This window comes from Coturnix japonica, chromosome 8 (genome assembly GCF_001577835.2).
Source record: "Coturnix japonica isolate 7356 chromosome 8, Coturnix japonica 2.1, whole genome shotgun sequence".
NCBI lineage: Eukaryota > Metazoa > Chordata > Aves > Galliformes > Phasianidae > Coturnix > Coturnix japonica.
The window spans coordinates 3,545,408-3,566,495 of NC_029523.1; the positions used below are offsets into that span (position 1 = coordinate 3,545,408).

Below are 21,088 nucleotides of genomic sequence, written 5' to 3' on the forward strand. Positions count from 1 at the left end.
AGTCTCCTCTTGAAAGCAGATAATTCTGTCCTTTTGGTTTATCTTTGTGCCCTTTCTCTTCCTTTCTCTGAATTTATCTCGGCTTTCTTCTTACAGTAGTTCCCATGGCCTCAGTCTGCAGTAAATCATGGTTCATAATTATCTCTGAACAACATATGTGCATAAATAGCTACCAAGAATAGCTTATTTGTTTGTTGTAATTACAAAACTCGTGCAAGGGACTAGCACTGTCAGTATTACAGAATGATGGTTGTGAGGAAGGACTCCCTGGTGATAAGCAACATTTTCCATGTTCCTGTGAAAGGAAACAAAGGCGTCTGCTGACTTATATTTATCACTGCAGACACTTTTGACTAACTTCTAGGGCTTTTTTGCTAAGAAGGGAATGCCTTACTCAGAGCACTGTATTGGTCATTTGTTTGGGTGTTGGAGCAGTAGTAAATGCATGTGTTCTTTTCTGTTTATTTCATCCACGGCAAGAGCAAACATCAAGATTCTGTGAAGGTATGAAGTAACATGATCACCAGCTGAGAATCTGTCTGCAAACATATAGGTTTTATGCCTGTGTTGTGTCAGACCGGCTGTTATCTCTCTAGTGTATCAAGCATGGCATTTGAAAACCAATGGATGTGGCTCTGGGCAGCCTGGTCTAGCAGCTGGTGACCCTGCACACAGTGTGGGGGGTTGAAACTAGATGATCATTGTGGTCCTTTTCAACACAGGCCGTTCTATGATTTGAGAGGATTCTACTTATGGAGGGGAGCACACAAAGGAACATTTATCTGCAGTAATGGATAGCCAGTCTTAGGGCACAGAACTACAGACTGAAAGCAACAGTCAATTGTGTTGTTTAACTGGCTTCATACCTAGCTTAGCGTGGGGGAAAAAGGACGTTTCCTTCTAGACAGACAAATGTATCCACATGACCAGATGTTTGACATACGTTGTGTTAAAATGGCATTCTTGGTCCTTGACTGCTGTTTATTTGGTTGGGGAAAAAAAAAAAAAAAAAAATAGAGAGAGGATGCAAATATTTGATAGCAAAGCTAGTTTATACAGCATAGTTTAAATATAAAGATGTACATAATAAGAAAAGAGTATATAATATATCCCTATAAAAATTAAATAGGCATTCTTCTCGTCCTCTTGAAATACACAGTAGTTAATTTTAATTAAGCAGTAGCTGTAGTTAAATCCATATAATTTTTACATTTCACCCAGATAATGTTCCCATGTGTTTTGCAGTATGAGAAAATACCACAAATATTCTGTGCTTAGTGTAGGAAATACTGGGGGGGAAAAAAAAAAAAAAAAAAGTGCAAAGGTTAGCTACATAGATTCAAACTGTGATGAAACTGTCTTCCAATACAGGCTCAGAATATATAACGAATGTTATCAAATAGCGTTTTAAACAGCATTTTTATGTCAGAAACTCAGATTCTTACTTCTAATGTGATAACAGCTCCTGCTTGAGTTAAAAAAAAAATACTGTACAAAAGCTCCACATGACGTGTCTCAGCAATAAGTTGCCTGGTTGTCTGCAGTAAATGAAATTACTCACTAGCAACAAGGCTATGACCTGGTATGAATGCATGCAACTTTGCTTGTCACTTATTTACACCACCTAAGGATTTGTAATTCATAACACATGTACAATTTGCCTGCAGTAGCTAGAATTCATGAGGGCCGAGTTCTCTAGTGCCAGATGGTAAAGTCTGGTCGCACACCTTGGAAATCATTGACAGTAAAGGACCGTGATCGTCTCCTAAGAGTGGGACGGCCAGGATTTCTCCCCTTAACCAAATTCAAATAAAGATCAGATCTCAGGAAGCGTGGATAGCTGTCTTGCTCCATCAGCCTGTAGACTGTGTTTTGTGCTGCATCAAAGGTGGTAATGACGGGCTGTTCAATATTCTGACTTGTAACTTCTTTGGTTTTAAAGTCCAAATTCACCTGGAGGATGAAGAAAAACATATTTATTTAATGTGCATTAACACAGTGCTCTTGTTGTCCATAGTAAAGATATTGCAGATTGGTGAAAGAGATTTCTTATAAAAAGGACTTTGAATCCCCTATAGAACTCAATATTAATGCCATAGAATGAATTAGTGCGTTCCTTTTCAGTTATGGCTGCCAGAAAGTCTCCACAAAATGTGTCACTGATAAAATATCAGTTAAAATAAAACCAATACAGTTTGATGTAGTATTATCTGATTACAAGCAACTCACTAACAGCAATCTTGAAAGATTTGCTGCCGCCATGTTTTGCATCACCAAGCTAAGGCTGAACTCCCTCCTTTCTCATTTAGGGTGTGCATAGAACTTTGTCTAGTTAAAATACACTGGTGTGTATTTAAAATTTCTAGATGCTGTGTGGCGTTTGGATGGCAGAAGGATATGAAAATTCTAAGCATTAAATTATTAAAATAGTTCTGGAGAGTCTCTGTAGGCTTTAGAGATGTGGAAAGCCTTTCAAAACTATCTTTTATTCCACATGCTGGTGCACTCTTCCTGGGAAGATTTATCACAGAAATAATTATGTTACTCTTGCTCAAAGTATGACTTCTATACCCTGTTCCCTCCCCGGGTTTCCTCCTGCTTATCCTTTTGTTTGTCAGACAGTGTCATGGCTTGAAGTGCTACCATAATTGCTCGTAGACTGAGCACTTAGCACTGATAAATTCCAGCTCAAATAATTAGAGAATCATAGAATGGCTTGGGTTGGAAAGGATCTTAAAGATTATCTAGTTCCAACACCCTGCCATGAGCAGGGCTGCCAACCACTAGACTGAATTATAGGTTTTTTTTTTATGTAAGGTCCATCCAATGAGATGCTGCAGAAGTAAAAGGGGCTGTATGTTTTGAAAGGGCCTAGGAAGTCAGGCCCCTGTCCAATCAAAAGTGGGTCTGAATGTTTTATATAATCTGTGGGAATTGTGGGTGGAGATTGCACCATTTTGTGATCCTTCTCTTAAAATGAGAATTACACTTTTTTTCACCTTTGTTACAGGGAAGTAGCAGTTGGGGTTTCACTTCTGCTATTCTGACAAGTTAAAGAAAAATACAAGGGAAAGGGAGTCTTGGGGAGTGACATATTTGATCTGCTCAGCCTTGACAGAATTACAGCAAAATGTCAGTCCAAAATACCCACTGAGGAGGCTGAGTTTGATTTCAGTAAGAGTTCATCATCTCCTTCCCAGAGCAGGCAAGAAAATATGGGGGGAAAAAGTTCTTTTTGCTCATTTACCGTATGATTCCTTCATAACACATTTTAGCAATATGAAGGAATTGTAAATATTAAGACTTTTTGCACTAATACAGTAATAAAAAAAAAAAGGCCTTAGTGTTAATTAGTATTGATGTATCAACTTGTGCTTATCTGTATGCTGTCAGTAATGTAGCAAGAATGCTCAGCCAGACCTTTGAGGATGGGGAACATTAATCATGAAAAATCTTTGCTTAAAACATTATCACTATCATTTAAGCATACGTTTAATTTAGTAAATTCTTCTAGCCTTGCCTCCTTCAGTCTTTTGGCTTGTTTAAACAAAAGCTTCTGAGTCTGAGCTGTGTAATCATTTGGCAAATTGTTAAGAGTTTAAGAGAATGGGAGAAATATTCTGTTTTTCTGAAAGCAGCATTAAATACAGACAGACAGTATTTCTTCACAAATGCTAGTTGATATGTTTCATGGCAGCATTAACACTTATCACTGCTATTTTTCACTAAATTAGCTGTGAGTGCATATTTATATGTATGTATATGTATATCCTGGCTTTATAGACTACTAGGAATCCTTGATTCCCGTGATCTAATATTCAAACTCAGAGCTCTATACTTAGAAGAGCAATATGGAGTGAGTTTTGTAAGGAGTCTGGAGATGAATAAACTAAGCAGTAACTTCCAGGCTTTCTTCCAAAGCTTTGACATGTAAGATACAGTCTCCTTAAGTCAGTGGCAACACAATTAATGGTTGTTAGTGTTTCTGGACACACACTTCTTAAAAGAAGATTTCATCAGATGCAGTTGTGGGAAAACAATGTGTGCACTGAAGAACATTTTTACTGTACCTCTTTTGGAGCATCTTTCCGTATGAACATTTCATAAATGGTCTTAGCTTTTGGGAAAAGTTCGTTTGTAGTTTTACTTTTCTTGTAATCCTCACAAGCCATCCAGAACTCAATGTTCTCCTCACTGAACTCCGTTTTCAGGAATTTTGTGAAGGCATCCAATCCATCTACAGAAGGGAATATTGAATTGTGTTAAATACATACATATATATCCTTATCGGACAGTTAGTATCTTCAGGCAGTCTAAGCAAAGTCACAGAACAGGTTGTGCTCCCTTCAAATTACATTGCATCATAAATCATCGTTTTAAATTACATAAAGGCTTTAAAATAACTGCATGCTGTAACTCCCACAACAGATTTCTCATTATTGATTACCAAGACCCTAAGAATGTATAACTGGAAGCAATCAGAACATCTGTATGGATCTGGAAGTGATGGAATTTGATAAATATCAGATTGAATTAGATTAGCCCAAATGCAATGAGAATCTCTGCTCTCAAGGAGGCTGTCCTCCAGCTCGCTGCAGCTGATTATATGTTTGTCCCTTCAGAATGGAAGGACAATGACAGATATTCATTTGATATCTATGTAAGCAATGGGCCATTTCAAATAACGGCTAGCTTGTATCCTATTACTGATTTAGGGACAAACTGCACCAAAACTGACAAATTCATTTCTTAGGTCTGTTTGAACATGTTTTCATTTTCAAGACAGTCTTGCAGTCAGAAATATTTGAGCAATATTCAAATGAAAGTGATGCAATAAATCTTTGTTGTAGCCATCATGAAGAGTCAGTTCTTTGGCCAAATGTTGCCTCCTATAGCTCTTATTATATGTAATGAAAACTGTTATTGCCTTGGGATTTTGCCTTGGGATTGCCTGTTATTGCCTTGGGATCCACAAACACATCACTAAATACTCAGTGCTGAATCAATCATTGATTCTCAAGAGTTTTAAACCACTGAGATTGTGGTTCTGGACGGATTTATCTGTCTGAAAAGGAGTATTAAGGATATGGACCAGAAATGATGCTCCTAAGCTAGTGACCTGATATTTCCAAACTTTTTATATCTAGTGTAGTCCATTTAAATGTCTCTTCTTTTCCCAGAGTTAACAGAAGACTAAAATAATCTAGCTACAGTGTAACAATCTACATGTCAATCCACAATGAAAGGATGACCTGGCCAAACCTTTTTATATGAAAATCAATACATTGCACTAAGAGCAATGTTTCCATAATGATCTGTTCACTCACATTCTGGTCTTCAGGCAAAATCCCAGTGCCAGTAAGTTGTTTAACTGAGTTCAGAATGAAACTTGGAGGCAAAGTACAAAGATACTGTATGATTTCAATGCAAACTCAGAGTTTTTTTGCTATTTTTATCTTGGATAATAATAATAATAAAAGCTATTTTTATTTTGGATTAGAATTGAGAGTCATTTTCTTTCAAGTCCTCCCCTACCATAAGCTTATTTTAATGTTATCTCTAAGCCATGCATGGCTAGTTATCCCTAATAGAAAAATAATCTCTATAATATGCTTAAGAACAAAGGGACTGTCACTTCATGAAAGATGAACTAATAATACTGATAATAATGATAATACCAAAAAAAGTTAGCCTTTATTATACAAGCTTTATAATAAGACTGGCAGAGGCCGAACGACGGATGAGATTGCCAGCAGATTTCCAGCCGTTCTTTAAGGCTGCTGTTTGGGATTTTTATGGTAATAGAGCAGTTAGCTCATCAGAACACAGCTCTTCTCTTTGACAATACTGAAAAATGTAGTCTAGAAAAGATAAGACAGCCTTCTGCTAATGTGAGTGAATAACATTCTAAATAATTGATGAGCATGCCACTGTTGTAATGGATTTTTCCAAGAGTCTGATAAGAATTCATACAGCAGAAAAGCATTTTATTCATTACTGAACAATTTAATTACCTTTGGCTGCCTTTTACTGGTTATTGCAGAGTCTCTTCACTTCCTATCATTTCATCCAATAAAACACCAAGCATAGAAGTTATTTTCAACTACTTTCAGTAGTTGACAGCATGCTGTAGCCTAAGCACATGAGCAGAGCAGGAACACATGCTGCTATAAATGACCCAGCGTACCTAATTTAGGTAACTGACAGATCTATTTAAGTGCACAACTGTGTTTTGTAATTTTCCATCAATTTTCCACCAGCGTAGTCTTCAGTAAGAGAGGAGAAGAGTACTAACCTTTCTGGGAAAGAAGTTTGTCAAAGGATTCACCCCATTTCATTGCTTCTTCAGGAGACACACTGCTTAAGAAACAAAATATGGCTTTGTGGAACTGTGCATACTGTATGTTCATCAAGCTATTGATACTATTGATTACTATTACTATACTATTATATACACTATTGATTACTATTATTGCTCTGGACCATTTCACACAGTGATAAGGTTCTGTTGCTGTAGGAGCTCTATGACAGACTTCAGAAACATAGAATATAGTTTTTTTCTGACTCTTTCCTGAAGAGTTGCCTTTTTATTTTTACCTTAAGAAAAACCAAAAGATTGGAGCAGAGACTTTTAATGTTTACACTGTGCTTCTGTGAGGAATCTTTGAGGAAATAGAGGTGATGCAGGATGGCAAAACTCACAAGGGAAGCAGGTCGGTCACCTAGTTAGTCATAAAAAATAGTCCTGCCGAGATGTGGTTCTGAGCCTGCATTACCACAGCCTATTTGCAATGAAGTACGGGAAGTTCAGTAGGCTGAAGACGAAGCTGTAGTGGTATGGTCTAGGTGATAGTTTTCTAGGGTATTAGCACATACAGTCTGGTTTGTTCACCACAGACACGTCTCAAATGTCACGTGATTCTGAGATGCTGCACTCAGTTTATAAAACTCCAGGTATTCTTCATCATCTGTGCCAAGTTGCATGTATTTACCAATTATTTCCAATATTCCATCTTAGAGAACTATACAGGTAGGAAAGTAATAATAATTCTATTCTTCCAAATAAAATTTTCAGGAACCACTCTGTTCTGTGTAGGTTTTCCCTGCACACACAGACTGGCATAATACAGAAACAGGCACAAGGCTGGCATTAACTTTATCATGCTCAGACTTCTAAGTCTGAAGGTGAAGAATGGATATTAACATTTAGAACCATTTTCATTTGGTCACATAGTGTTGTACTCAGAGTGGGAATGTCCTCATTTAAGCAGCTTGTCTAGTGTTAGTTGACAGTGGAGCTGAAAACCAGAAGAACTTGTTCTGCATTGAATGCTTTTGGAAGTGATGCCTCTTTTCTGCCCCAGGCTCACATTTTTTCTGTTGCCTGATTTACATAGCTTGGGTTCCCTTGGCAAAATCTGTAGTCACATGAAATATAGTCCAAGGGAAATTCCAGTGACTATGAGAGGGCATTTAAGCCAATAATGCTCTTGGTTTTGTATAATAAGTAAAAGGAGGATTTTTATTTTAGACTTTTACAGGTGTCATGTGTCTCTTAGCTGAAGTAATTGTTTATAGGAATGAAATTCTTAGCTAGGGAGAGACAAACAGTTCTCAAGGCATACAAATAATGGAGAACTGAAATGTGAAAAATGAACGTAGGCCAATAAAGCAGGGGAATTCTGGAGTCGGGGAAAGTGAGACCTTGCTCCCTCACAGAGTTTTTTAATTATGGGAAGTACATAGAGTGCAGTTCTCTGAACCGTGTGTGCTTGTACATCTGGGAATAACAGGCTACTGCAGCCACAGAAATGAATTTGGTAATGGTGAAAGATAAGCCCTGATGGCTTCAGAGCACATACACAGTCCAACAGTGCACAGAATGTGGGAGAGGTCCTTTGCTGACAACTCCTAGTGTGATTTCTTCAGTTTCTTTTAGAAAGAAAGTAGCTTCACAGATCCCCAAGGCAATGGCACACCAGGGGCTCCTGCCATAACAAAGAGAAACCAGAAACTGGGTATGAAATACCCAGCAGTAATCAGCCACCAAAATAAATATGAGCATTGAAAAGGTATCATCTGCCTACAGGTGGCGTGGAGGCTGTGCTTTTTCATTTTAGGTACAATCTCAGGACAGTTTTATGTGTCTGGAACTGAGGAACTGAAAAAGGTTGTTTGCTGCAGTCCTTTACCTTTGTTCATAGCTTCAAGATCTTTTAAGTGAACCGTAGAACCACGGTAGAATTAAGCAGAACAACACAACAAAGAAAGAGAGGGGAGGTGGAAAGCAATGAAATCCTCCCCTGGGAGCGTGGAAAGTCTTCCAGTTCTTGAGTACGTGCTATCACTTGGATAGCCACAATGTTTACTTCTATGAGAAGGCATTCTGGTCAAAGCAATACATCTTGGCCGGCAAAGCAGTAATTGCTTAGACAACGTTAACAAGACTTAAAAATGGGATGGGAATCTCTAAAGTGTTCTGCAGTGGAAAGAAGGGAGCTACTAATTTTTTCGACCTCGGAGTTGCAGTACTTCTGCAGTACTTTTCATTCAAGACCTACAAATTCTTTGTACATCTCTAAGATTCTGGTGTCCTGGTGAGGTCAAGAACTAAGTGAGTTCTCACTGAGTTTACCAAAAAATAATACTTCCCACTTTGTCTTTATGGGAAATAGTGTCACAGAGACAATATTACAGCAGTGTTGAAACATCAGTATTTGAATTTGGGAGACGAGACGGTGTTTTGTCAATAATGCGATTATCAAGGAACTATGCATCCAGTAGTTCACATGCATCCAGAATTCTTTGGAATATCTGTTATCCCAGGAGCTGCATAATTCCTTCTAAACAGTAATTTTCACCTCTATTTCTGAGTAAGTGCTTGCTTGGGATAACCAGTGGGCTAAGAAAAACACCATTGGTGTGAGTAAAGATTTTGGTATATGTGCATGTCTAGGTAACAGTCTGCACTTAGTGGTGTGAAAACACTGCTTGTGAGTTCCCTTGTTCTAGGCCAGATAATTCTGTACCATTTGTATGCTTGAGTTCGATAGCCAACTCTAAATGAAACAGATTTTCAAAGTATTACTCTCTGCCAAGTCTGAATGCACACACGCATATGCAGGAAATGTTCTGGGTCACACCAACACTTCCTAGAAGGAATCCCCATTGTCTCTGCCTTTTATAATGCCTACCTTGCTGCTTTTGTCAAGCTCGTTGGTTTACCAAGATGTTCAGCTTCATGTAATTCAGATTTCTGCAGGAGAAGGCTCAGTCTGTTTCTCTTCTGTTTTGCTCTACAACAGAGTTCAAGTAGCCTTTAAATCAACCTTAGTAAAAATGTTGGTTTTTTTTTTTCCAGGCATTTTCTTTGACTAATATCTCTGCCTCTGCACCACAGGTTCACTTACACTAATATTTCCACTACTTCTCCTATTTATATTATTCACATTAATTAATTTCTTTTTCAGACATTAACATGAATTGTATATGAAGCACTGGCAAACAGAAGTGGGCATCTTTTTGTTTCCAATACACTTTCCACTAATCTTGAAGGAGAAGGATGAGATTTCATATTAGGAACATGAACGCAGTTCGTGGACACACAAAACAGTTGGCTCAGCATCTTCTACTTTTAATGTTCTGCAAAGAAAAAAGGAAGCAGTGCTTCCTCACACTTGAAGTCTTTACAAAGAATATTTTCCAGCTCACACTAAGGGTTTAAAAAGCCCTTTTCAGAACTTTGTGAAGCCTCCCTTTCCCATTTACTTAGTTTATTATTTATTTGTTTCTTGTTCTTAAAAAATATTTCCTTGTTGAATGAATATTTCATGTCTACAATTCCCAGGCTTGCAGTTCACCAGTTTTCACATATGCTGGTCAAAACCAGAAAGATCTGAGCCCTAAATTCACACCCACAAGCTATGTTAGAAGAATCCTCTGCATAAACAACACTCAAAGTGTCAGCATGACCTTAAAACTTACCCAGGCTTGCTTGCTTTATTTGGCTCTTCTTTAACTGTTGCTTTCGTGACTTTGTAATAGGATTTATCCTTCGAAGCAGAATTGTTCAGTTGAGTGAACAAAAGAAGTGGGTTCTCCATCTTCTAAATAAGCTTCCCAGTTTTACAGAACGCTCCTTTAACTCCCTTACAGTGGTTTCATCTGTATAAGCGGTGTGTTCAGCAAGGCGTGTTCATGCTGTCTCAGGCTGGCTTCCCCCAATTGGCTGTAGATCAGTTTCCAGAGCAGGTAGTGGGAAGGAGGAGGTTCACCACCTTAGCTGTCACTGCAGCTGCACGCACACAGGACTTGAAGTAGAGTTCTGCTTTTACAGTCGTCATTTAAGGAAGTGAGATTACAACTCTGCAAAATGGCCGCTGTTCATACGGACAAACACAGCTTTTAGCAGAGTGTTTGTGGAACTCCACATGCTAGAATCATTAGGATGATGCCACCATCTTCTCCCCATAAAAAAACGTTTGAAAAGTGCGTATGGCTCCTCTAAAATGAACTTCAATGAGAATCGCTTTGTAGTACAAAATGGGTAACGTTACCCTTAAGCTCCTAGAGGAACTTCCAGATGACCTTAAATTGCCTTCTGCAGTCTCCGATGCCATATGCTAGACACAAAGTCAGCTCTACCTACAACATGCTAACAGGAAACCTGGCATTTCTGAGGCTGTCCTGGTGGTTGATAAAATATTTTTGTAAGGATATATTTTGATCTTTGCATCATTTTTCAGCAGTGGTGAACACCTACTGCTAATTTCAAGCTTGTCCACTTACAGCTTCCCATGTATCTTTTGTGGCTTTATTTTGACTTACAGTCTCCCAGCCTGAGTAAAAACACTCTCAGCACACACACATACACAAGAAAGTGATTTATTCTCATTTTAACACCATATAACTAAAAATTTCCTACTTCAGCTTCCATAACCTAAATGTGCTATTTTGTAAGGCTAATTGTCACAAATTAGCTCTTAACATACAAGCTCATTCTCAGTTAAATGTCTCATTCTAGTACAATTTATGTTGGAGATGCCACAGGAATAATAAATCCACCAAAGAAACCACTGTTAGTTGAATAAGAGGCTGGAAAAGAGCAACTGGCATGATGGTCCCAGAGAAAGTCTCCTCGCTATAGCTAAGCGATACCATAGTTCATTGAATCTTCCTCTTCTTAACAGCAGTGACTCATTCTGATAACTCAGATAAGATACCTGGCTTTGAGGAGAAGGCATGACCTCATCCTCTTCCCACAGCGTTGGCTGGTTCTGTGCACTTACTGACATGCTACTAAGTTCAGGTCCCTTCCTTGTGACTGCAGGGCTGAGGAGGAGGGGAAGTACTCGGAGTCCAAAGAATGTAAAAAATCTGCATCTCCAAATTCCTGAAATATAACCACTCCCTCTCTCTATATGTGTATATACTGATTATATTTTATTTTAAAGGAACAGAGAGAAGCTACTCTGTATTACCTTTGTGACTCACATTTTAAGGTCAGACTGAAAGGAAAATACTCAGTGCAGAACTGCTTTTTGTAGCCTGAGCACCTTTGAGAAGAAGGGTTATGGTTTTAAACTACATTTTCAGTTTCAGAGTAGGCTAATTTATCACATCCTGCCTATTGAGGACTCTTTAACCACAGCTGTCTTTAGTAACATATCCTGCCTTTTACCAATAAGTACAAAAATAAACATAGAATGCATTATTTTATTTCACTTTTCATTAACAGAGATGGTCACATGGAATCTTTTCAGCTTTTACAGCTCTGTAATGCTGTGTATGCAATGATCTGTCAGTGCGTGCCTGAAGGCCTTGTCCAGTCCACTCTTACATGACTCCAAGGCAGACGATGCCTCTTAAAATATGACTGTACTGCAGTGTGACAATGGTATCAGCCCAAGCGCAGCACTGTGATGTGCAGCTCCCGAGAACTCATTTGGGCATTTAGAAGGAAAATACAGAATCACTGCAATCAATCTTTTTCTCTCTCTTTCTTTTCTATTTTTATTTTATTTATTTATTTATTTATTTCCATGAAAAGAAAGCTAATATTAAACCCTGTCCCTGAAGTAGCCAAATGACATTAAAGTCAGCCTGTGTTTTGTCAGCGATGGTGCTGGTGCTAATAAGCATTTCTGTTTTGCACTGCAGGCTGCAGTTGTTATAGCAACGGTATTAATGACCCCGTAAATGCTTCTGGGCTGGTTTATATACTGCAGGATGACGAGCTAGAAAAGAGAGTACGTTATTTTAAGCCAGAAAAAAACAGACCTGGAATATGATGTGGATGACATGACTTCAGCCCTAGAAAGCTCTGAAGAAATTCAGGATGAGAACTGATGTCTTAATTAGCAACCATTTATCTGACCTCTGAAATACATTAGCAAACCTTTTACAGATAATTGAATAGAATATGTATTTTCAGAAGTACCTTTCCTTGACACAAACAGCAAAATTGAATAGATCACAAAGTTCATGACGGGAAGCACTGATCTCTTTGGGCCTGTTCCTCAGCTGAAATGTCTCTGCACAGACTGATGTCAGGGTTTGGTAGGGATCCAGTTCAGCTGGTGATTAAGTCATGCTTGAGTTAGGTAGAACTGAGAACTGCTCTCTGTGAGAGAAATATTGACTGATTGTGTTAGCTATAGAGACTTTGTGTTATATGCTGAATTATATAATTATTTCTTTTTGTAAATGTGAGCTCTGAATAATTCAGATTTTCCTGTCAGCTGAAAACAAGTGAAATCCTGACTGAGCTCAGCTCAGAATTGGGAGCACACAACCAGAAGTGCTTCTTCCTAAGCAACTTTAATGCATCTTTCTTCAAACACATTTTGTTGCTGGCCCGGTATGTGCAAAGCTTGCCACCTTCACATCCATGCTTGTGTTCCAGCATTGCCCAGGCTTCTCCAAAACCAAGCCCTGCTATCATTCTTACTCAACCCCCTTCCACCAGCTGCATGCCTTCTGTGGGGTTACATTTATTTGCTGCCGAAGGGAAGTGAGACTGACCTTCACAGTGTCCTGTAAAGGGTAAGCACAGCACAAATCTTCCCAGGAGAACATGTACTGTAAGAACATGCTTCCATGTTTCTCCTTATTGCTGTGGTATTTAAAGAATGGAAAGTGAAAATTACATCTTTTGGATGAATTAATATTTGTAAAAGAATTTTGCGACTCCCCCAAAACTCCTCAACATTTATCACTCATCAGTGTTTATTGCTTGCCTTTTATTGGAAACCGTAATTGGAACTACAATTTAATAACATTACGATCCAATGTATTGTTATTTTGAACCAGTACCAGAGGGAGAGAACTTGGTTGTACACCTTAAGTAGAGGAGCTTGCAGTCTGCTACTTCTGTGAATGTCTTCATTGGTGCGCTTAAAAGATTCATCATGGTGGAGGAATTTGGCATGTGAGATACTTCCGAGTCAGTGGGAGAGAACCATTACATCTATGCATAGTTCACATTACAAAACCTTCTGCTGCTGCTGCTTAAAAGGGAGGAAACACAATTACATTGCTGTAGATATGCATCACTGAAAACACAAACAGAATGCTTTGCAGGTGTGCTCCATCAGACAGGAGTGTCCAAGGAATTTAGTAAGGAGTCTGTGGTGAAAAATCAAACTCGGTGGAGGCTTGGGAACCTCCTGTCATCTCAGCATAGCTTCTGCTATGAAAAATGTTCTCATCTGCGCTGAGCTAAATTTATTATTTCATCTTTTGAAAGGTTAAAATAAGAAAGTGAGTCTGCAAAGTTCTCAGCAGCATTCATTTCCTGCCTGCCCCGTGGCTCTATGGCCTGCATCTCTGATTAGCTCTATTTACATAGTGCATACATCACTGTCACAATTAATCTGCAGGAAGCTGCTTTCCCAGCTGGACCGCTCCGTGTTTACAACTGGCTTTCCATAAGTGTATTGCAATGACATCAGTGCTCATCAGACAACCGTGTTTTAATGCCCAGCTTCCGGAAACGCTCACCTTGGACGCTCTTACACATCTTAAAATGTGTTGTTTTTTCCTGGTGTGTATCCACAGGAAATGTTGAAGGCAGGAATGTACTCTAAATCCTGCCCAAAGTGTCTGACTGGAATTAGGTATTACTTACAGAAACTCAGATGGGGTCTCCATGTGACAGCCTTCTTGTTTTTTATTGGACCATACTAATGGTGCAAGCGATGGCATGAGCTGGGCTGAGCATTTTCTGCTCCATCTGTGAAAGGTATGGGAAAACAGAATGGAGAAACTATGGCTTAGTAACCTCCCCCTACAAAGCAGCAAGCCCTGGTCCACAGACCATAAGTCAGGAGATACAGCAGACAAGGGAATATAATCCCTTTTCTCGCACTTGAGTCCACTGTCAGTAAACTTCTGTGTGGCTCAAGCAAAGCCCTCAGGTGTTAGAGGTTAGCATAGAGTTGTTGAATGTTTGGAGTTGGAAGGGACTCTTAAAGGCCATCTGATCCAACTCCCTGCACTGAACAGGGACACCCACAACTCCGTCAGTGCTCAGAGCCCATCTATCCTGACCTTGGCTGTCTGCAGGGATGGGGCACTGCTACCTCTCTGGGCAACCTGTGCCACTGCCTCACCTCCCTTACTGGATAAACCTTCTTCCTTATATCCAATCTAAATCTCACTGCTTTCCCACTCAGATAATTTGAGGATATCTCCAAGATACCTGCAGCACAAGTGGAACTACTGGGCCAGGCACTGTCCTTAATACAGAATTAACAAGGCTGTGAGGAGCATTTTGTATTTAAACAGCAGCTCCACAGGGAAGAGGGTTGCTGCAGGGCTGGGAGAGCTGTCAACATGTGTTCTGAAAGTCATGCCTTAGGTATTCAGGATGGAATGAGAAGGATGTCTAATTGCAAAGCCACCCTTGATGGTTGCAGAGCTTCATTGGTGCTCCCTCTCTCAATATCAGTTCACACTGATACAGACACGCACTTTTGCTTATTTAAAGCACAGCTAAGAGTTTTGCAATACAAAACTGTTTATTTTCCCTAAAACTGCACTGTTTGAGGTCCTGACTTAGCTGATGGTGCTAGGGTTTAAAAAGTAGTACAGTGAATTGCTCTTGTTATGTTGTAGATATGAGGCACCACTCTTCACCTCGTATTCTAGCAGCTGTATGTACTTCATAGATTCCCCATTTCCTTGCTGTTGTGTCCACAGCAAATTACCTTCTCACCAGGGCTCTGCCTAGCTTTTAGGCCATGTCAGAGTGTGCTTCATTATTATCATAACTTTTCTGAACGCTGAACATGCCATCCTGTTATTTCAACATTAATTTCTAAACCCAGTCCCTATCTGGCCCTGCCTGACAGTCCCTTCTTTCTGTTGTCTGAGTTTCCCTGCCTCATGTAGAAAAACTGTAATTGCAAAAGTAAGTTTTGCAAAGGTTGCAAAGAATGCTTCCTCAAAATGGAGGAAACTCGATACTTTCAGTATACGCACCAGGAAGCAAGCTATTCCAGTCTCTCTGTTGAGGAAAAACAGGTGATCATTTGTCAGTTTACCCTGTCGATTTGATAAACTTATTTAATAATTCTGCCATTTCTGGAGCCACCAAATCTAATAGAAATACTGTCTCTGTTGCAAATTGGCTCATATTGCCTGAGGATGGGAATTGTTAAGTCTAGAGCTCAGATTATCCCCAAAAGAAAGGTGAGAACAGCTGTAGGGTCTCTCAGTGCCCACGATGCCCACCATGGAAGGGGCGAGCAGTGTTAACAGCCACAGCTGTCCCCGTGCTCCCTCTGTTGGAACAACTCTGCCATGTCCCTTCTCCTTCAGAAACAGGGCTGACCCCAACAGCCCGGTGTGGGTAACAGTGGTTCTGTCCGAGTCCAAGAGCCCTGTGTGCAGTGTGAACTCCTCTGTGGCAGGTTCTTTCCTTCCTTTTATTTTGGTCTGGTGCTGGGCTTGCCTGACACATCCCATCAGAGGGTGTTTTGTTGTGACAGCAGAAACACAGAGCAATACACAAAAGACCTAAAATACTGCGTTATTTAGTCTGAGCTCTGGTGAATATTTTGCTGAGTGAGCACTCCAATGAGAGGAGCTGCTTTATGTCCAGAAAAGGCTGTGAGAGAAGGGTAACAAGCCCAGGGATGGGGAAAGCCCCAGAGCCACCATTATTTGATGAGCAGGAGCACAGTGGATGTGCTGGGTGCAGCCAGAGCCGAGCAGCCCCTTCTGCTAGTTGAAAAGACCATGAGAGCTGGTCTGGACAGCCTGGATGGCTCTGCCCTATGTGACAGCTCTCTCAAGACTCCATCTCCTGGTATTTCCTTGCCATGCAGTATTCACGTGTTCCCTGATGTTATTGCCATGCTCAGAGCTCAGGAAAAATCATCAGTACCACAGAAACCTTCTGTCCCTGCTGAGAATTGACAGAGCGTTCTTCCCTAACACCTGCCCTGCCTGCACATTTTGCTTCTGATAATGCACAGCTCTCCTGATTGCCCTCTCCCAGTGACGGCCCCATCAATAACAAATCCCTGCTCGCACTGAGGGCACACACGTCATTTGTTTTTTTGTTTCTGCTGCTTTCATGGCAGGACTGTGCAGACGTGGCAAAACACACAGACTGCTCCTGATGTTTGTACCTGGGGTCATTTTCTAGTAACTGAGTGCGTGCAGGAACCTGCATAATCTCAGCTGCAAAAAAGAGATGGGCTTTGAGGTGGGGTCCTTTTATGGCTGCTGAAGAAACATGTGTCACTGTTCTGCCTCTGTGGTGGTTGTGCTATATTCATTTTGTGATCATTATCTGAGCAGAGCTGAAAGCAAGGAGCCCTAACCCCATCCCTAGGGCAGAGCCAGGGCACGCACTTCAAAGCAAAACAGCAGTCTTGAGCCTGCAGCAAGTGGAGGAAAAGCTCTTGCACACAGTTGAGCCTCCCTACAGTCTCCCAGGCTCCTGCAAAACACACTTATTTTCAGGTGACTTCTTTATCTGAACCTCCTGCTTATCATCACGCTGGGGCAGTTAAGATTGCGTCAGGTCTTGCTTTTGCTAATCGCGAGCTGGTCACATTTTAGCACTGAAGCTGTAAAATGATGCAAAATAGTGCAAGCAAGGGAAATCTCATGACCTTGGGACTGGCTGTGCCCAGACTGTGCTCAGGAGGCTGTAGTTTGCATTAACCACCATCTTCTTAGTCAGGATAGGATACTCCCCACTTTGCTATAATACTGCCTGCTTCAGTAGGCCAGCTGGTGCACTGTAAGGCTGCACATGCTAAATGTGAAATGGTCTTATGGTATGTTTATCTTGACACAATCTGGCTCACATAGGCCTCTCTTCCATCAAAGTTGTGGACAGACATGAGTCATAGAAAACAAATGGTCCTCCAGTGACCAAGGCTCAGCCCTCAGTATATGTAATTGCAGCTGGATGCCACAGATGCAGGAGGTGAAGGGACCTGGTGTCATTTGATCTGATATTGAAAGAACAAGCAATAATACCATGGTCTTGCAAAGCTTTGAGTGGTCTAATTAGTCAGGGAAATGGCATTGCTAATTGGACTAAGCTGGTGTGGTGCTGTTACATCTGTCTTGTGGGTATCTGTGGCAAGGAATCCTTCCTGACCAAAATTAACAACCCTTTCAGGCTTTCCCTAGCATGCTTGGTTGAAATTTCCTTTCAGTGGGACATGACACCATCTGCTTCATAGAAAGGGTGCACAGTAAATGTTGAAGCTATCATTGCTTTGTGTAAGTGTTGGACTAGTTGGGTCCTGGAGCCCTTGCAGCCTTGGAGACTGTGACTTTGAACTCACAGCAGGGCTTGAGAGACTTCCCCAGCACAAACAAGCCATTGAGTTGTCTCCACTGAGACAGAAACTTGCAAAGCAACACGTGGCTCAAATCTCATTGATCCTTGTCTCAATCCAGCATAGCAACTTTGGGAATCATACCCTGAATTCCTCATCAGGCTGTCCTGGGAGCTGCAGGTCCTTGGAATGAAGGCTAGGGGGGAAGCACCTGTCTTTGCCAGAGTCAGGTGTTGTATCTGAGCAAGTGGCAGAGGTGCACGTTTCAGGGAGCAGCTACACAGAGGTTGTGTTCTGTTCTTGCCAAACAGAGATCGTGGAGAGTCGTTTAGCTGAAGATGGGTGGAATCAAAGTACGCAGCGTTCAGCAAAGCAGATGTTTTGTGGCATACCAGCAGTGGGCAGTCTAAACCCATCTAGTGTCCTCCCAATATCCAACCAGCAACTGCACCCAGAGAGGGAAAGTGTCCCCAGCTGCCAGGGGAAAGCAGGAGCTTAGCCTTGTTCTCCCAATCTCAGGTAGCAGCACGGGGGTCGATTGGCCACCAGCAGCAGAGTGAAGCCTGCTGGCCAGAGAGGAGCTGGCTCCATGGAAGGAAAAAGGCAAAAGAGCTGTGATTTATTTCCCAAGACAGCTGAGACCATTTCTTCCCACTAAGTCGCAGTCCCAAGCCTTTGTATTTTTCATGTTTCATTACAAGGATCTGTAATTGTATGAGTGGCTTTTGAGGCCAATTAAGGCTGCTCTGGATGCTGGAAACCCTCCATTAGTCTGGGTTTCTGCCAGGGAAAAACACTACATTGTCTTTAACAACTGCACCAGCTCCTATCTGCTTAATGTTGAATTTCCTACTAAGTTCAGCTAATACTTTTCTAATTGTGTGAGCTGGGCCTGAAGCCAGGCTGGGTGAGTTTTGCAGGCTACTTCCTCAAGCTGAATCAGAGATGAGCAAATCTCTCACAAACAGTTCAGTGCGCACGTGTTCAGCCCCATCTAAATAGTGGCTGTTTTCCCAAAAACTGACTCAGGCTGCATTGTGCCTCCCGCATTGGCTTCCCAAGACAAGTTGTGCACAGTCATGAGCAGCAGATGCTGGAGAGCACACTCACTGGAGCACCAGGGGCCTGGCACTATACACAGCTTACACCATGAGGTACCAGAAAGCATGCAGTGCAAATCAAAGGCCAGCTCACATCTCTGCTCATGGATGAGCCACAGGCCAGGAATTGCTCTGTGGGCCATTTGAAGCAGGTGATATAGCAGAAATTGCCCAGGAGGGGCAATTCCTTCCAGAGATGGATTACTAACTGAGTTAGCTTGGGATGCCCCCTGCAAAGTGTGGGTGACAAGAGCCTGAAGGCCAAATGGGATTTTGTCTTTTAGGAGCAAAAGTAAATGCAACATCAAAACAAAATCTGTGTCACATTGTACCAGCAGAGGGAACTTTGGTCATCGTCTGGTACTCTTGCTGAGAAATAAGAGCCATTATCAGCAGATGACTGACAGCCATTGCTAAAGGAGACCAAGGTGTACAAATTCAGTGTACTCGTTCTGTGTGCACCTCTCAAGCCTTTCCTCTCAGATTCTGGTTCAAAACCACACTTGATTAACCTTAATGAAATCTAAGCAAATGTGTAGATCCACTGTTGAGTAGGGATGAAGGTGAGCACACCCAATGTCCCTTATGCTTAAGGTGTTTGATACACAGAAAGGAAATTTTTAACAGAGAACTAGACATCCAAACAAGTCATTACTGTAGATGGTTTCCTGGTAGCATGAAGAAACGAGAGAGCCAGGGCTCTTTCAGAGCCAAACTGGGAACACTAATTGACTTTTACACCCTGGGAAAGAAGATGTAGCCATGACAAATAGCTTTGTGGTTTGAATCATTAGAGACTGAAGAGAGAGCTGCTAGTTAATGGGACTCTACTGGGCAGAAATGGCTGTATTAGGATTGCTGTGAGCAATTTGCAAGATGTGTTTGGAGAGCACAGGAGAAATCAGCAGGTCCCCAGCTGATACCATGTGGCCAGGCAGAAACCAAAGAGACAAAGCAACGAGGCTGGGAAGGATCAGAGAGGAACTGGAAGCACCTCTGATGGCTGTTCTCCTCTCTGGGGCAGGCAGCACTGTACAGGCATACCAGGCAGCCTCACCTGCCCATGGACCAGGAGCTGTGTTTAAGCTCAGGCCTCCCTCTTCTCCTGAGCTATCTTGTCTGTCTCTAAGCCCATCCCTTACTATTTCTGACAGGCCTCTCTGGATGTCCCCTGCCTTGCTGCATCCCTGGGGCTGCAGATAGACTGTCAGAAGCTCTCTGGGCTGCCTGCCCTGGGATGGTGCCTCTTAGTTGTGAGCATAACGTGCTCATCTTTATCTCCAGTCCTGCTCCCACAGCACCCTGACACAGCATGTTGTGCAGCAGATTTCTCCAACAAACATGGCTCTTGAGGAGGAAGGATCTGTTCTTCTGCCTCATGGCCCCTCTTCTGGAAGAGAGATGCCTTCCAGCTATAGCAGCTGAATGTTTTTATTTGCTGAAAAAACAAGGTATGGGTCTGATGCTCCTTATTTAACATCATAAGCATCAGAATTTATTCTAGCTGCTGGAAGAAGTGAGCTCAGAAATAATTCAAGGGTCAGTTTTCTAACATTAGACTGGAATTGTCTTTATTTACTTTTACAAACCTGGCCAAGGCTCAAGGCATTCTAATGTTATGTATTCTTCAGTAAACACAATTAACTGGAAACTTAGAAACACTGATTTCATTCTTTCCCTTGGGACTGGTCACTATGAGCTGTTTTCTCCAGCCAGAAAATCGGATTCTATTTCCCCGTGGGTGCAACGTGCCTGGAAGGATATTCAGCTCTAAAAATAATGACAGTAATAAAAAGTGGGGTGGGGGCAAAATAGATATGAAGTAGTAGAACCCATCTCCTCTTCATGAATGGAACAACATATCTAGAGTTTCCCCAACATGTCTGGACCATCATGGCTTACACAGACAGGCTTTGGCACTGCAGAACTTTACAGAGCAATTGGGGAGTGTCCTGGCTGTTGGTAGGTTTGGTGATGCAAGCCTGCCTTACTGCAATGGCAAAGCAGCACCAAAGCTTGGTACAAATGGAACAGTTTGGATTGCAGAGGGAAGCTGCACCTTCCAAGCTAAAAACAGGTTGCTCGGAGCCAGTGTGTTCCTGCTATCCAACAGCAACCAGGTGTTTGTCTCTTGCAACAGCCAGGCAGGATCATTAGGAGCAGGAGATCCTATGCATACAA

The 21,088-nt window shown here is 41.4% G+C and overlaps 1 protein-coding gene across 2 annotated transcripts; it reads right to left on the reverse strand.

Annotated features, from left to right (window-relative positions):
- Positions 1–1,025: 1,025 nt before the first annotated feature.
- RGS18 (regulator of G protein signaling 18) lies at positions 1,026–10,344 on the reverse strand. Of its 2 annotated transcripts, none has more exons than XM_015869527.2 (5): positions 9,985–10,344; positions 9,195–9,296; positions 6,296–6,360; positions 4,071–4,237; positions 1,026–1,953 (listed from the first exon to the last, which is right to left on the reverse strand). In XM_015869527.2, exons 1-5 carry the CDS (start codon positions 10,101–10,103, stop codon positions 1,696–1,698), a joined length of 711 nt encoding a protein of 236 aa, XP_015725013.1. In that variant the 5' UTR covers positions 10,104–10,344; the 3' UTR covers positions 1,026–1,695. The 2 variants fall into 2 exon arrangements, with proteins under 2 accessions (XP_015725013.1, XP_015725014.1); XM_015869528.2 differs by having other exon boundaries at positions 6,296–6,357; positions 9,985–10,343.
- Between the last annotated feature and the right edge of the window lie 10,744 nt (positions 10,345–21,088).

What these genes read in the sequence shown, in the direction of transcription:
- RGS18 (XM_015869527.2), bottom strand. Translation starts at nt 10,103, where the DNA reads ATGGAGAACCCACTTCTTTTGTTCACTCAACTGAACAATTCTGCTTCG. An exon ending in CAAACTTCTTTCCCAGAAAG is followed by an intron (nt 4,238 to 6,295) that starts GTTAGTACTCTT and finishes TCCCTTCTGTAG; the next exon opens with ATGGATTGGATGCCTTCACA. An exon ending in GGAAAGATGCTCCAAAAGAG is followed by an intron (nt 1,954 to 4,070) that starts GTACAGTAAAAA and finishes TTCATCCTCCAG; the next exon opens with GTGAATTTGGACTTTAAAAC.